This window comes from Bacillus rossius, chromosome 10 (genome assembly GCF_032445375.1).
Source record: "Bacillus rossius redtenbacheri isolate Brsri chromosome 10, Brsri_v3, whole genome shotgun sequence".
In the NCBI taxonomy this organism is placed as follows: domain Eukaryota; kingdom Metazoa; phylum Arthropoda; class Insecta; order Phasmatodea; family Bacillidae; genus Bacillus; species Bacillus rossius.
The window spans coordinates 22,226,428-22,240,869 of record NC_086337.1 but is presented as its reverse complement, the minus strand read 5'-3'; the positions used below and the strand labels follow the sequence as shown (position 1 = coordinate 22,240,869).

Sequence of the window (14,442 nt, the reverse complement as noted above, 5' to 3'; positions counted from 1 at the left end):
TCACCATTTACATCAAACAACCACTCCATAGACTAATATCTCCATGGTTATGTAACAGAATGAAAATGCTTACTGCAAAAGTGCAACTTGCTTTCATCATGTGTGCCTGCAGAGGTCGAGCTAAGAGAAGAGATTAAAGAACTTTTCTATATAAAAAAAATTGTGAAAGACATTATTTTTTTATTACATACTCAATATGCTATTTTTAGTTTATAAAACTAACAATTACTTCTCTAATGTTATTCATGTTGACGAAATTTTTAGAACACGATGCATTCATTCATTCATTCCTTCTCCTCTTATCTTTGGTCCGAATGATCAAGAGGTAAAATAAACACTAGAATGTGTTGGCAGAGGAGGGGGTGGGGGGGGGTGTCTAGCTAGCACGAAATTCCGCGGTCAGTCCGTTAAAGTGCCCGGGTATTAAATGAAACATAATATTTCCAGGCGTTCTCTCGAAGGAAGAGGAAGGAGGAGGGAGAGTATAAGGCAAGATATATGCGCGCGCAGCGCCCGAGAGGAGCCGCATTCCTGGCCCGTGTCAACATTCCCCCCGCGGGCAGCGCTGGCCACCCCTGGGCGCGCGGCACAGGTGTGCCAACTGAAACAGGTGGCTGGCCCCCTCCTCTTCCCGCGCCCCTCCTCCACCCCGCGACGCCGGCCACTCGTTAACGGTTTAAATATATAAACGTTACAGCGACCGGCAACGGCCTCCGCCGAGACCTCGAGGGACGGCGCGCGCATCGCTCATGAGACGCGGAGACGGCTGCCAGTGACGACACAGGCTGCCCCCCCTTCCCCGTCCGCGCGCGGTCCCAGTACTGTCACGAGCCGGCCCGGCGCACCGACCTGCGGGATCCCCTTTCCTACCGCTACACGGACATCCCATTAGCGGCCTTCCTGGAGGGTCCAGAGCACCGTCGCGTGAAGCAGCGTAACTAGGACGCCACTGTTCTCGCAGTTTCGAGTGTTATGTCGGGAGACTTTGATGACGCGACACTTCCAAGGGCTGCGAGACCTTTCCGTGGCAGGACCTAAGTTGTATGTAGTATATATTTTATAGTGTTGTACCAGTTGCATAATCCTATAAAAATTAATGGATATAAAAAAATTTAAAAAACTAAAAAACACGCTTTTATTGATATGAAGTAAAAAGTCAAAAATAATATTCAAATTTAAGTAATTTGTTCAACAGCGATAGAACTACAACTCTGTAAAATATATTTTTTTTAAAAAATAAACATTACTTATTTTTAATGAAACAAGTGTGGGATGCTAGATATAAGTCATCTTAAATTTTAAGTCATTCGTGACTATTCGTTAGGATGGAGTCATTACGAAAATGAAAGAAGAGATCAACGCACACTTGATATCAGTTGTCTTGAATTTTCTACCACTAATGGTTATTATTTAGGACAGAGTCACTATGAAAATTAAAAATGTGGTAAATAATAAGGAACATTTATGTTGGTGTCCTTTGCGAAAATAAAGGAGTTAAAATGTTTATTATATTACAGGTGCATTTAAAAATAAATTAATAATAATTGGTAGGAATATAATAATATCAATAAAAAAGGGGTTTGGTTTTATAGCATAAAAGTAACTTCAATAATTAAAGTTATTTGCAAATATTTCCCTGTATAGCTTTCCAGTATTAACTACGCTCATTAATAAGCATCATCAAACAAAATAAATCCAAATTATTGAATATTCGATTATATTTTCCAAGATTTTTTTAAAAAAATATGCTTGAAATAAACATAAATCAAAATAAAAAAAACTATGCGACAATTTTCGTAAGAAATACTCATTGTTACATTTCATATACGCAAAAATAAGCGTAGCCATGTGTTGTACAAAGTTACAATATATTTCTTGTAGCATTACAAACAAATTCTTGGCATCTAGTTTCTTTTTTAAAAGTACAGAAATTTTTTTCTTCTGTGATCAGAAAAGCGCAGTCCGAGAGACGTGGAGGTGGAAACGTTTCGTTTGAAACTGGCGGTTGGAGCGGAAAAACACCGAGTTCTTTCTTTATGTCTTAACTCACGAAACTTTCGAAAGAAAAAAACTATACTATATTGTGGGTATATACGTGGAAGCACGATTTGACTGTAAAACTTTGCCCAAATTTAAATGCCCTGTTGCTAAGATTTCCGATATCACCGATATTTCCGACATCTTCTAGTGACTTAAATTATTGCTTTCGATTTTCCCCACGTGTGACCATTCCGAAAAAAAAAAAAAAGTATTTCCAGCAAATATGCCACTTTGTGGAGACTAAAAAAATTTTTTTTTGTCACCACGAAATATTTGTTAGGGTGTCCAGTCACAGAACATGTTGTGGCGGTCACAAGAGAATACCTACCCCCTCCTTTCCGGCGGAATGTAAGCGAGATCTTATCCCGCTGATTCAGCGGTTGGTTTTTGGATCGGCCGGGTGACAATACACAGTATCACACAGGCGCGCGAATACGTAGGATACGTAATTAAGTAAAGGAGGGGGGGGGGGGAGGCCTGAGAGTTTCGCACGCTAGGGTGCGGTGCTCGTGTGTTGTATACGTGCGTGCAACAAGCAGAAAACATTTTTTTTTAAATACACAGGAGGTTCTCAGTAAGGCAATTAACTCCATGGCATCAGACCCGTTCGCAAGTCACGCTCCCGCGAGTGCGGGCAGCCCCTCTAAGTGAAGGGTTGGAGGTGTGTGTGTGGGGGTGGAAGGGTCCACGCCCAGGGTGTCAGACGTGTTCCCGGCTGTCCGCGCGCCGCCGCACAAGGGCTGTGGCTGTGGCTGCGGTCCCCGGGGGTCTCTGCCCCTCGGAGCCTCTGGCCCCGGGGGAGACCGCAGACGGGAGAGAACCGGCCCACATGTTCGCGGGGAAGCCTTCTTTTCACAGACGAGAGAGAGCCAAACGCCCGATCGTGCATCATCGTGTTTTTTTTTTTGGTTCATTGTAAAAGGTTAGTTTAGCTACATTATAAATACTTTAAAACATTGTGGACGGTTGATTTGGTTAGGATAGCTACATTAAAGATACTGTGAAATCATGTACTTAAACGGTTTCCTAGCCCTGGATAGTTACATATTAAAAAGTTATTTGCTAAGCAACCATAAAATTACCTAATATAACCAACCATCCACAATGTTTTAAAGTACCTATTTATAATGTAGCTAACCTATCCTAATCGACCGCAAAATTTAATGTTACACCGGTTTATACGATGAGATATAACGGAAGAAAAAAGCGAGCATAAACTTCGGGTAACTTCGGGTGTGGCTCTCTCGTCTGTGAAATGAAGGCTTCCCATGTTCGCGAGCTGCCTACCCCTCCACCCTCTCGGCGGGTCCACGCACCGCTATCTGCTTTATTTTATTTTTTGTGCATCGAACCGAAGTAATCACGTGACATCACACACATTTGTAAATTTTGTACATTAAAATGAAAGCAACTGTGTCGCTAAGAAGAAAAAAAAATGTTCGCAGTAATAATGCGTTCGGATTCTTCTTTCCCGACATTAATGCTTTGTGTTGTTCCAGTAGCTACATTAATTAAAGTTATTTATAAACCATTCCTTCGTTAGCTTTCCTACATTTGTAAGTATAATAAAAACACATTAAGTCCAGTTATTGAATATTCGATTGCCTTTTTCCTGGTTTAAAAACGTATGATTATATAAAAGGCCAAAAAAAAAAAATCATCCGCCAATTTTTTTAAGCATAAAAAAAATACTAGGTTCTGACTACCGTACCTGGCTTTGCACGAGCAGATACAGTTTTATATACACAGTATTGAGTGAATAAATTTGAATCCTGTGTTATTTCAGGACGTGCACCTATCGAATGCGCTAAAACACACAAAAACACTTTCAGCAATTGCAGGATTACGTTCTGTTACCATCCCAAAGGAACTATATATTTTTCCTTTGGCTGAAACAATTTTTGATGAAACGAAGTATTACTGTAAAAAAAGGGGTTGAAATAACAAAAAAAAAATATATATATATCAACACTTGTTTACTATCAAATTCGTTTGAATATATTTTAAACAATCTTAATATTATTTAAACTTTGGTTCAAAGCAGATTTTTATGCGAATACGTATTAGTGAAAAGAATGTAAGAAATTACCTTCGTGGGCATAATATGAAATACGTTCTAAGCTATCTAATGCTGAATGTATTGAGTTAAAAACATTCAAAACATTTTCGCTGTTTTATAAATCATTTTATAATATTGGAATACATATTGATGTCTTATAGGTTAAATTCTTAAATTGTTTCAGATGTATTTAGAAGTTTCCAAAACATTTCCAGAAAAAATAGGTACTTCAAAATATACCTACGTCTGTAAGCTGTGCCAAAAGAAGGTTTTTTTTTGTAGTACTATACAAATTATTTCTTGGCAACTGGTTCGAAAGAAATCTTTAACAAAATTAAACTCTTAGAAACTACAATAAATTTACGTAATATTCAACGAAGTATCCACCTCAAATATTTTAGATAATTGAATCTTCGTAAAAAAAACTACGCCATATTTCAACTTCAGAGTTCTGTTTTTAAGAAAAATACATAGAAGAAAAAAAGAGGGTGTTGCTGGAGTCTTAACATGTTTATGAATGTTTTGATAATATAGAAAGATTTTTCATGTGGATTCATGTTCAACGCAAGCGAACTTGATATCTCTAAATTTACGACGATAACGTTAGATTTAAGAACATTCCTGGATAATTTGTAACCAACGTTCTTTGTAAGGTAAATTAAGTAAAGTAAGTACTTTAAGGCAAACATTTTTTAATATTGTACAAATAAATAAGCGCGTGTAACTCAGTATACGTGATAGAAGTGAAACGTATTTGGCAATTCAAACTGTGCGTGTTACTGTTTCTTCAAACAATTCCACCATTTGGAACATTCCACATCTCTGAACGAAATATGAAATTCATAACAGGTAGCGCTATCTATGCGGGAAATGCAGGTACTGTATCAACAGCGCCCTCTACGCTGCTGGTTGAACAAGAAGGAACGCGTGCGCACTGGTATCAAATATAAAATTCACGGCATTCACAGCTGACCGTATAGGATACCTATATCTATTTTCTGAAACAAGCGCACGCGCACACTCTCTGTCTTATTCTTTCGTTCATCAATCTCCCTCGGTTCAATTTTTTATTTTGGGCGGGGGACGAATCATCGCACAAAGAGGAGAAACGAGAACGAGCCCAGAAACGTATATAGCATTGTGCTCTCTTTATATTTCTTTGGCCAAGTACCTATCCTCTTATCTTTTTTACAAAAAAAAAATGTTTCAAGATAACTATGCATTAAAATTCGGCATTGAAATTTCACTGTCATCGCGCCCAAATAAGTTTCACTTCAAAATGTGTTTTTTTTTTATCTCTCTGTGTGCGGTGACAGGGTGTGGGTGACAGCTGACCTTGGTCGCACAGGATGCCGCCCCAGTTGGTGTCGCAGATGCACTGCCAGGCGGAACCGTTGCAGTAGCCGTGCTTGCAGCCGGGGTAGGGGGTGCACTGATCGCAGAACTCTCCCCTCCAGCCGGGTCGACACCTGCACAGCGCACAGTCCGTCCCTGCTCAGGTCGGCACCTCTCGCAAGCACTCTCGCAAGCACTCTCGCAAGCACTCTCGCAAGCACAAGGGGCTCGACACACCGCGCAAGCATGGAGCAGGTACACCTCCCAGCACGACGAGTCGAACACAGCTGGAAGATTAGGGCATCACTGGCACACCCATGTTTGTCTCACAAGTTGGATGACGAGACTACATAAAAAAAATTGGCACATAGAACGGGTTCTAAAATATGTCGGACGTTGGGTGCGATAAGTAGAGACCCGGAAAATTCGCGGGTTCAATGACCTCCAGGATGGACTCCAATATCCTCTACACACTCGGTTAAATGCCAACTGTTCATTGGCTGCTGACTTGTGAGTCGTCTCGACTGGGTGGCCTGTGATTCGACACTTCTATGAGTGAGGGTCTCTAATTGGCCCTCAGTCCTCCAGATTTACAGTGAACCAATGGCAGAAGCAGCACTAAGGTATAATTATTTGAATTTTAACATAACACGAAATGAACCCGCGAATTTTCCGGGTCTCTAGCGATAAGTAGACACCAGGAAAATTCGCGTATTCATCTCACAATATGCTAGACTCCAAAAAACTGTACCTTTATATTGCTTCTGCGATTGGCTTACTGTTTATCTGAAGGACTTTGAGCCAATGAAAAACCTTCAACCAAAAAAAGTATCGAATCGCAAGCGTACCAGTTGACAGGTGTCACGTGTCAGTAGCCAATGAGCAGGTGGCATTTGCCTGAGTGTGTAGGGGATTGTGGAGTCTATCCTATAGGCAATCGAAAGCGCGAATTTTTCCGGTCTCTAGCGATAAGCCAATGAAATTCGTGCCTAGCGAGAACGGGAATAACATCCGTTTCCGTCGCAAAAAATCCTTAAAATGGCGAAGAACACGATTAAAGACGATTAAAGAGGTTTTAAAAGTGAAACAGCTAAAATATTGTTAAAGTAATTTATGTACACATGCCTATTAAAAAGAACTGAACATTTATTTAATTATGTATTGAGTATTAATGTGGGTTAAACTGACAGAGATTTTCAAAGTTAATAACTGCACAAGAAACAAAAACCATACAATTTCATCCAGAAATGTGATGCATAATTAAATTTCAACATGCGATTAAAATTGTAAAGTGTATAACAGCTAAGACCAAAAATAAACTTTGATAGTGTGACATAATTTAATTAAAACATATTTGATGTTTTTTTTTTCAAATTTATTTGATGGAGAAAACTCAATGTCCAAAAAAATTTGGAGACAAATATCGGACTGTGTGACAGGCCTTTAGCAACTGGTTAGCAGAAGAAATCGTAGCGACAAGTGCTTACACTAATAGCAACTTTGAAACTTTTGTTATAAAATAATGAAAACTTGATTGTGGGGAAATAATAAATTAACGTAACCAACCAAACTACGATAGTACAACACTAATTTTTAGTATAAAAATGCAATAAATATGTACCTTTGAGTACTAAAATAGCAATATTTTTGTGACTGACGTATTTTCTTTTGGTTTGCTCTAAAGTAACAGTTTGGTTCGAAAACATTAGCTAAACTTTCTTTTGTTTTGAGGAATTGCACTGACATTTTCTGACTGTCACTTCGTCGCTCTTTAATTAATGGGACTGACGGTCACCCGAAGCGAGCGAGTGCGGAAAACTGTCGAGAAATGATTAGTTGTGGACATGAACGTTTAAGTATTTGCGTCGCTGGCGGCCACTTTCAGCGAGCGGGGAGATGTTCCGTGAACAGCATCGAAGACCTCGGAACATTTAGTTGGCACACACACGTAAATATAATATATATTTTTCTTCATTGTGTACAAAAAAAGTATTACGTAATAATATTTAGTAATGTGTGTCCCCGTGCGAATAATTGCACGGTGATTTTTTTTTTAGTTATATTATGTAACAAAATAGTTATCAATCGTGAAATAGTTGTTGATTGTGACAGAATAAATAAATTACATTATGCAAGTGGTACATATTAGTATTGGAAGAAGTGGTTGTTGTTAGAAATGTGAGCTCACCTTATATTAGTTTCACTTCGTTGTAAAGAAAAATTGGTTTTATTGATATATCTCCGGCTCCCACCATTTAAATGTTTGGACAATGAACAGATGATAATAATAATACACGATACATACAGTGATATAAACTTTATCCAGAAACATTAAATTAAAATATATTTTGATACTGTAAGATTTTAGGTAATGATAATAACATACAACGTATAACCTAACAACAGAGGTCCTGATGAAAATTGTCATACAAGATTGAGCTAAGTTAGAGGTAGATAAATTAAAGAACGAACTTTGTTATCATATTACATAAATCGAGCATATATGTTGTGTAGTCTACAAGTATTCAATTATCAGCTATTAAAAATTAAATATTACGAAATTACAATATATCCTACATATATTCAATATTGCAATCATTAGGATTAACTATAGAGTAAATCTGGTATGCCTAAAAATGTTATACTGTCACATGTATAAATGTGTTTGGACTATGTAAGTACAGTATATTTCTTCCTGATATACAAAACCAGAATACACTTAAAGTTATATAATTTACAGTCACTAGACTTATGTATTATGATATTACCTAATCTAACATGGTCTAATCACACATGAATATCAGTATATATGTTACATAACTTGCTGTTATGTTAACTATGTCAATCAAAACATAGTTTAATTAGACGTAATTTGTATGCTCGAATTTTAAGTAGGAAAAATTATTATACGGTGAAACAAATTGCTCTGGCTATTATATAATTAACACTAGACAAAAATACCAATAAACTTTTGGTTTGTCCGTTTGGTGCTTGTTTCAACGGCATATCTACCTTATCTGGGCAACTGATCTTTATATATTTGTAGGTCAGTAACGGGACTGTTATAATTTAAGCCCACCGGTATAAATGTTTCATGAGCAAGCGCCACCTACAAATCCATTCTCGAGGAAGAGTATCATGTAATTGAGGGGGTCTGCAATTTAAGCGCGAGTTTTCTTGCAGCGATACCGTTGTAGTAGCTTTGGCGTCCAATTCATAAAATCTGAAAAGTGAATGATACTGCGAATATGTATGTATATATACACACACTTATAAAATATAAAGAGAAAATATGTCTTAAATTTCTTCCTGTCCTTGCCAGAACACCATTAGAGTTTATTTATAATGCATTATATCCTGTTGTTTAAATCTAATAATACTTCCTGAATAAACTAATTGAATCAAAATAATGTATAATAAATAATTACCAACATATTATATATTTTGTTGCACGTTTTATCTTAACATTATTTTCTTTTATATTTGTCGATGCAAATTAATCCAAAATATGTTAAATGTCTCCTGAGATCTCGTTCACCAAGCAAAGCAGTAACGCTGTGTCAAAATTTATCTCTCACGTAACTTGTTTCAATGTGAAAAACTTAATTTTACCGTGACACATAGGTAATTGCCAGCAGGCGTAGTTGCAACTTGAAAGCCACGGATCCCTTTGGTCCAAGTTCACAGCGCCACCTTATGGTTCACACTCTTGTGGTACACCTTCACTACCTGCGCGATGATTTAGCAATAAACTTGTTGATTTATCCGCGTGGTGTTTGTGACCAACGGCCCGGGCAGAAGTAAATCACACACTCCACTTCTCTGGAATGCGCTTCCACTTCTTCGTTCGGCAGTCGGGACGCGCCCGACGAATACGAATGTACTTATAATTAATGGAACCTGCCGTAACGTTACGTAAACAAGAAGCCGTCCTCAAAGGCCACCTCCGTGCAACGGGCAAGCACCACTTTCTAATCCGTGCCTTGCACGCGCGCGTTGGGTGAGTTATTGACGCTTCAGAAGCGCGCCTCGCTGCGATGTTCCTCTTGCAGGCACCACACACACACACTCACACACACACACACACACACGACTTCCGTGCTTGTGCTTCGTAATTTATACATTTCCTGGAAGGCCTTGTTGGTCTATATGTCTGTACTAACTCCCACTGGGCTTAAGTTCCTCGCATTACACGTCTGACAATGAACGTAGTGATCCTTATATCTGTAAATCACAGACCATATATATGCTCTCCGATTAGTAGTTTGTCACGCACCTCCGCAAGAAGACTTACACACTAACACGCTCCGATTACGTATTACAATATCACGCATTTTTCTTTTCTACCGCCACCTAAGAAATGCTTGTGAACATTATGAATGTGATAATGCGGTTTGAAGAATTAATCTTTGATTAAGCCAACAATTAACTACATTGCATAAAGGATGAAAATCGATTGCACGAGTGTGGTCATCCATCGTGTGTGATAAAATAAGTTTTCAAAAACATTCTTGAGAACGCCATTGAAAATATTTTTGTGTAAACACAGCTTTTTTTGTGAGGTTAATTTGTTTTCCTAATTACATTGATCGACTTGATTTTTGTAACATGCTATTTTTGAGTTACTTTAGGTAGTTAATGAAAACAACTTTTCACAGAAATAGCCTAGCACTTCCCATTTTCAAGCATCTGCATCTCCTTTATATGATAGGGTCATTGACATTGTTTGTACATGACTTTGGACTGGACAACGTAGGAATTACCAGAAGATCGTAAAAGAAGTATTTCCACAGTTTTATACGAACCTTTGAGTGCAGTTTCATAGACGGAAAATATTATAACGATCGATTAAACGATACACCTCAATACTTCGGGAAACAAACTTTGCCTCTCCCGGTGACGCGCCTCATGTTTGCTGTGTGAGTTTTCACGTTAATTTGGTGCAGTAGATGCATCGCAAGAAAATGTCCATGCCTTTTGCAGTTTTTATGGTGTGGAAAGAACCCACTGACCAAGTAAATGATTGCTACTTTTGTAACACTAAAACCGAAGGGATTTCAAAAAAGCAAAGGAACAAAATTTAGTTTCCAAATTTGCCTCCTGCACTAGGCCAGTCCCTAATAGCCAGGAACTACTAGGACAAATTGCGCCTTTAAACATTGACAACATTTTTCCCGGTGATTCTAATTATTGATCAGGCTCTGATTCACAACTTCCTGAGTAGGCTACACTAGTTGTGACCCAACATTTTTACAAACTACCAGTGAACCTCACTTAATAACTCAGAATAAATTAAATTATTTGGTAAGTGACCTGGGATTGTCAAAACAAAAATCGGAACTTCTGGTTACAGACTACAACAGTGGAACCTGTTATATGGACTCTACCGAAAACGAAATATAACATTTTCAAGTTTTTATAAAATGGAAGGAATGCTATGTTTTTTTGTGATATTGATGATTTAATGAATTAAATTAATATGGAACATATACCTTCTGAATGGCGTATTTTCATACATTAAACGAAATACGGCATAAAAACAGTCTTGCTTCATAATGTAAACCAAAATACTACCTATTCCTTTAGCCCACTCAGTGACAATGAAAGAAACCTATGACAACTTAGCAACCATACTAAATCGCGTTAAATATGAACAGTATCAGTGGAATATTTGTGGTGATTTAAAAGTGATAGGTATATTGCTAGGGCTTAAATTATTGCTGTTTTTTGTGTGTCTATACGACATTAGAGCAACAAAAGAACTTTACTGTATGAAAGACTGGCCTCATAGAACTTCTTTAGAACCTGGTACTTCAAACAAAACTTCAAACATAAAATATGCCCACCTTGTAACCCCCCCCCCCCCAAAAGTGCTTCTTCACCCTCTCTTAATTAAACTTGGACTATCTAAAAAAAACTATGTTAAAGCCATGGACCAAGAATATAATGGTTTCAAATACCTAAAATAAGTGATACAAAACTAAAAGAAAGCATATTTATTAGACCTGAAATAAGGAAGCTTCTAGGTGCTTTCCGTTTTCAAAAAAAAATTATATGCAAAAGAATTGGCAGCTTGGAAGTGTTTTGTAAGTGCAGTGAAAGGATTTCTGGCAAACAAGAAAGATGAAAACTACAAAAACCTCATAGATGAACGCTTGAAAGCCTGTGAAATCATAGGGTGTTTCATGTCCTTAAAAAAAAAAAAAATCAATTTTTTACGCTAATATTGAGATTTTACCACCGAAAAAATTGGGTGTAGTAAGCGATGAACAAGGAGAGTGGTTTCACCAGGACATCAGGACGACGGAAATAAGGTATCAAGGACGCTCGAACCCATCCACGTAGTACTTTCTTGTAGTATTACAAACTTTTTCTTGGCAACTGGTTTACAAAAGAACTTCTGTAGAAGTACAATTTTTTTTGTTTATTAAAAATTCTTGCATTACTAATTTCATCATAATTACTCACTACAGACCATTCTTTAAATGATTCTGCAATGGGGAAGGTATATTAAAAATAATGTCATGGGCATATGCCATTAATGTTTTACACTGAACGTTTGACATCAGCTGATATTGGCTTGTTATCCGTGTGTTTGTGCAATTACCTTCGTCGGCTACTCTTGCGGTTTTTCCATGGCACACATTGCATGCCAGCAATGGTGTATGTTCATGAAATTGTTTTAAATAAAATACTCACTAGAAGTTCACATTTTGTGTTCCCACAGCTAGATGAAGCATACGACGTTTTACTCCAGGCTAGACTACTCTTTCCTCTTATATAACAAGGTCCTTTGGTGCGTCACAGAAGATTCGGGTATAATTCCTCCTTGTTTATAACTGGCTCAAGGTCGTAAAGGGCGTGTCAAGGTCACTGTAGTCCAGTCATCAACGAGCAGTTGTATGCATGCTTTAAGTCTATTTCATTTCCCAATTAATACGCATATTAATGGTGGCTCTAGTTAAATATCACGAAAAAAAAAATAATATAAACAAAGTCATGATTCTAATAATGTGCTATAATGTGCCATATGTATTGTTTTACGTAATTGTATTAATACCATGCCGTGTCAACAACCTACCGATGAGGAAATCAATCGACGCCATCTTAAACTTCACGCTATATAAACATGACGAAATGGTTTTCCAAGGCTCATTAAATCACAACCCACGAATCGTTAACTCCTTTTGTCAAGCATACTTCTTATTTTTCCTCTCTCCCTGCAAACTCGTTCCTACCTTCAAAGTAGCATTACGCATTTTTTTCTTGGCCCGCCGCGGTTAATGTAGTCGTCGATTATGCGCGTCTTTTCTTTTTTTTTAAACCGATCCTTCCACCCAACACGCGGTTAATTATGCTGACTCAGCTCATTCGCTCGATTTTGTTGCAGCCAAGAAAGCAGAGGGTGGGACTGGAAAGGGGGAGGAAGCAGGGGAATAAACAGGAAGAACATGAAGCGCTCTCTGGGAGAAAGTTGTAGCACTTAGGGAAGAGGGTACACCGTCCCGGGCTACGCCCCAAACACCGTCGCAGCTTAATCGCTTGTGCACGCTTAAGGGGGAGAAACAAGTATCCTCAAGACGCCTAGTTGGTTGCATCAATTTTTAACACATAAAAAAATTAGCATCTTTTAATTCTCACGGTTTTGTTTCGTTCTGGCATACACAGAAAAAAACTTTCTGTACTTTACAAAAGATTCCTTTGGAATCCAGTTGCCAAGAAAGAGTTTAAAATACAATAAATATACTGAAACTTTGTACAACACATGGCTATGGTTATTTTTACATATATTAAATACGTTTTTGAAATATTATTATGTATTTCTTACAAAAATGGCATATCATTTAATATTTTTATTGATGTCTCATTCAAGCATTATTTTTTAACTCATACAAAAATGTTCGAATATTCAACAATTTGACTTTATTTTGTTGTATCGTGCTTATTATGTGTGCAGTCAACACTGTAAAGCTGTTCTGGGAACGGTTGCAAATAGCTTTAACCATTGGAGGTACTGACACAACACAAATTGTAAATGCCTCGCTGATTAGACTGAACACTGTGTGCCCACGTTAGCGATTCTTTCCTTGTGATTGGCGGTGTTTGACTAATTGTTTGAAAAAAAATGCCATAGTTTTTCTCACTTCAGATGAAACTACAGAACACCCTTTAAGGTATATAAATTAAGTTACGCCTTAACCACACAAAATCGGAAGGATATACTGTGAATCATGCCAACTGAATTTATTTTTAACTTCGGAAGGATTCGCACTGAGCTACCACACAGACTCTCTCAGCTGTAATTAAATGACAGTTTCGTTGTACAGGCACATTACTGCCAACTGGTCTATGTTCATAAGAATGATTGCTAACCGTAGTCTACGCTCTAAGCAAATTAGCAATTTTTCGTTGAAAATATTATATTTCAGTATGCAGATACATTTCTGGCACTATCTCTTCCAAATGTATTTTCATTTGTTTTTACAAACCTTATTATAATACTTTTTTAAAAATAATGTCCAAGTTAGGAGAAACATAATACTACAACTCTTTTAACGTTCATAAAATCTATATCTGCAGTTAGTTGTGTCAAATATGTAATCACAATAAGCAGTAGATATTTTGCCCTCTCCTTTTCTGCCTCACACGAAAAACAACGTATAAATTACCATTAAATATGTACCACTCCAGATAACCTTTGGCAGGATTCTGTATGCCTAAACAATAGAGAACCAAAAATTGCGCGAATTATTTTTCGTCGCCAGCTAGAATGCAAACATATGTACATTATCAAAGCCTCTATGATAGGTTTCCAAATGTTCCGACACTCCCCTCTACAACTGTGAGCCAGTCAGCTACCAGCCAGCAGTGGGGAGACCCAATCCCATCCACCCACTCAAAATAAGGGGAGGTACTGAAGTACGAAAGCCGCCAATAGGACAGCAACTGTCGGCAGGGTTTCCATGGTACTATGAATTTTAGCCTGTCACCAAATAAATCCACGATAC

The 14,442-nt window shown here is 37.8% G+C and overlaps 1 protein-coding gene across 1 annotated transcript in view; it reads right to left on the bottom strand.

Moving 5' to 3' along the window:
- Positions 1–14,442, bottom strand: part of LOC134535835 (protein jagged-1b) — a 356,686-nt gene that overhangs the window by 86,112 nt on the left and 256,132 nt on the right. The window contains exon 6 of the mRNA XM_063375156.1: positions 5,435–5,568. Within this exon, the coding sequence (XP_063231226.1) occupies positions 5,435–5,568 (134 nt within the window). The remainder of the gene's footprint in view (positions 1–5,434; positions 5,569–14,442) is intronic.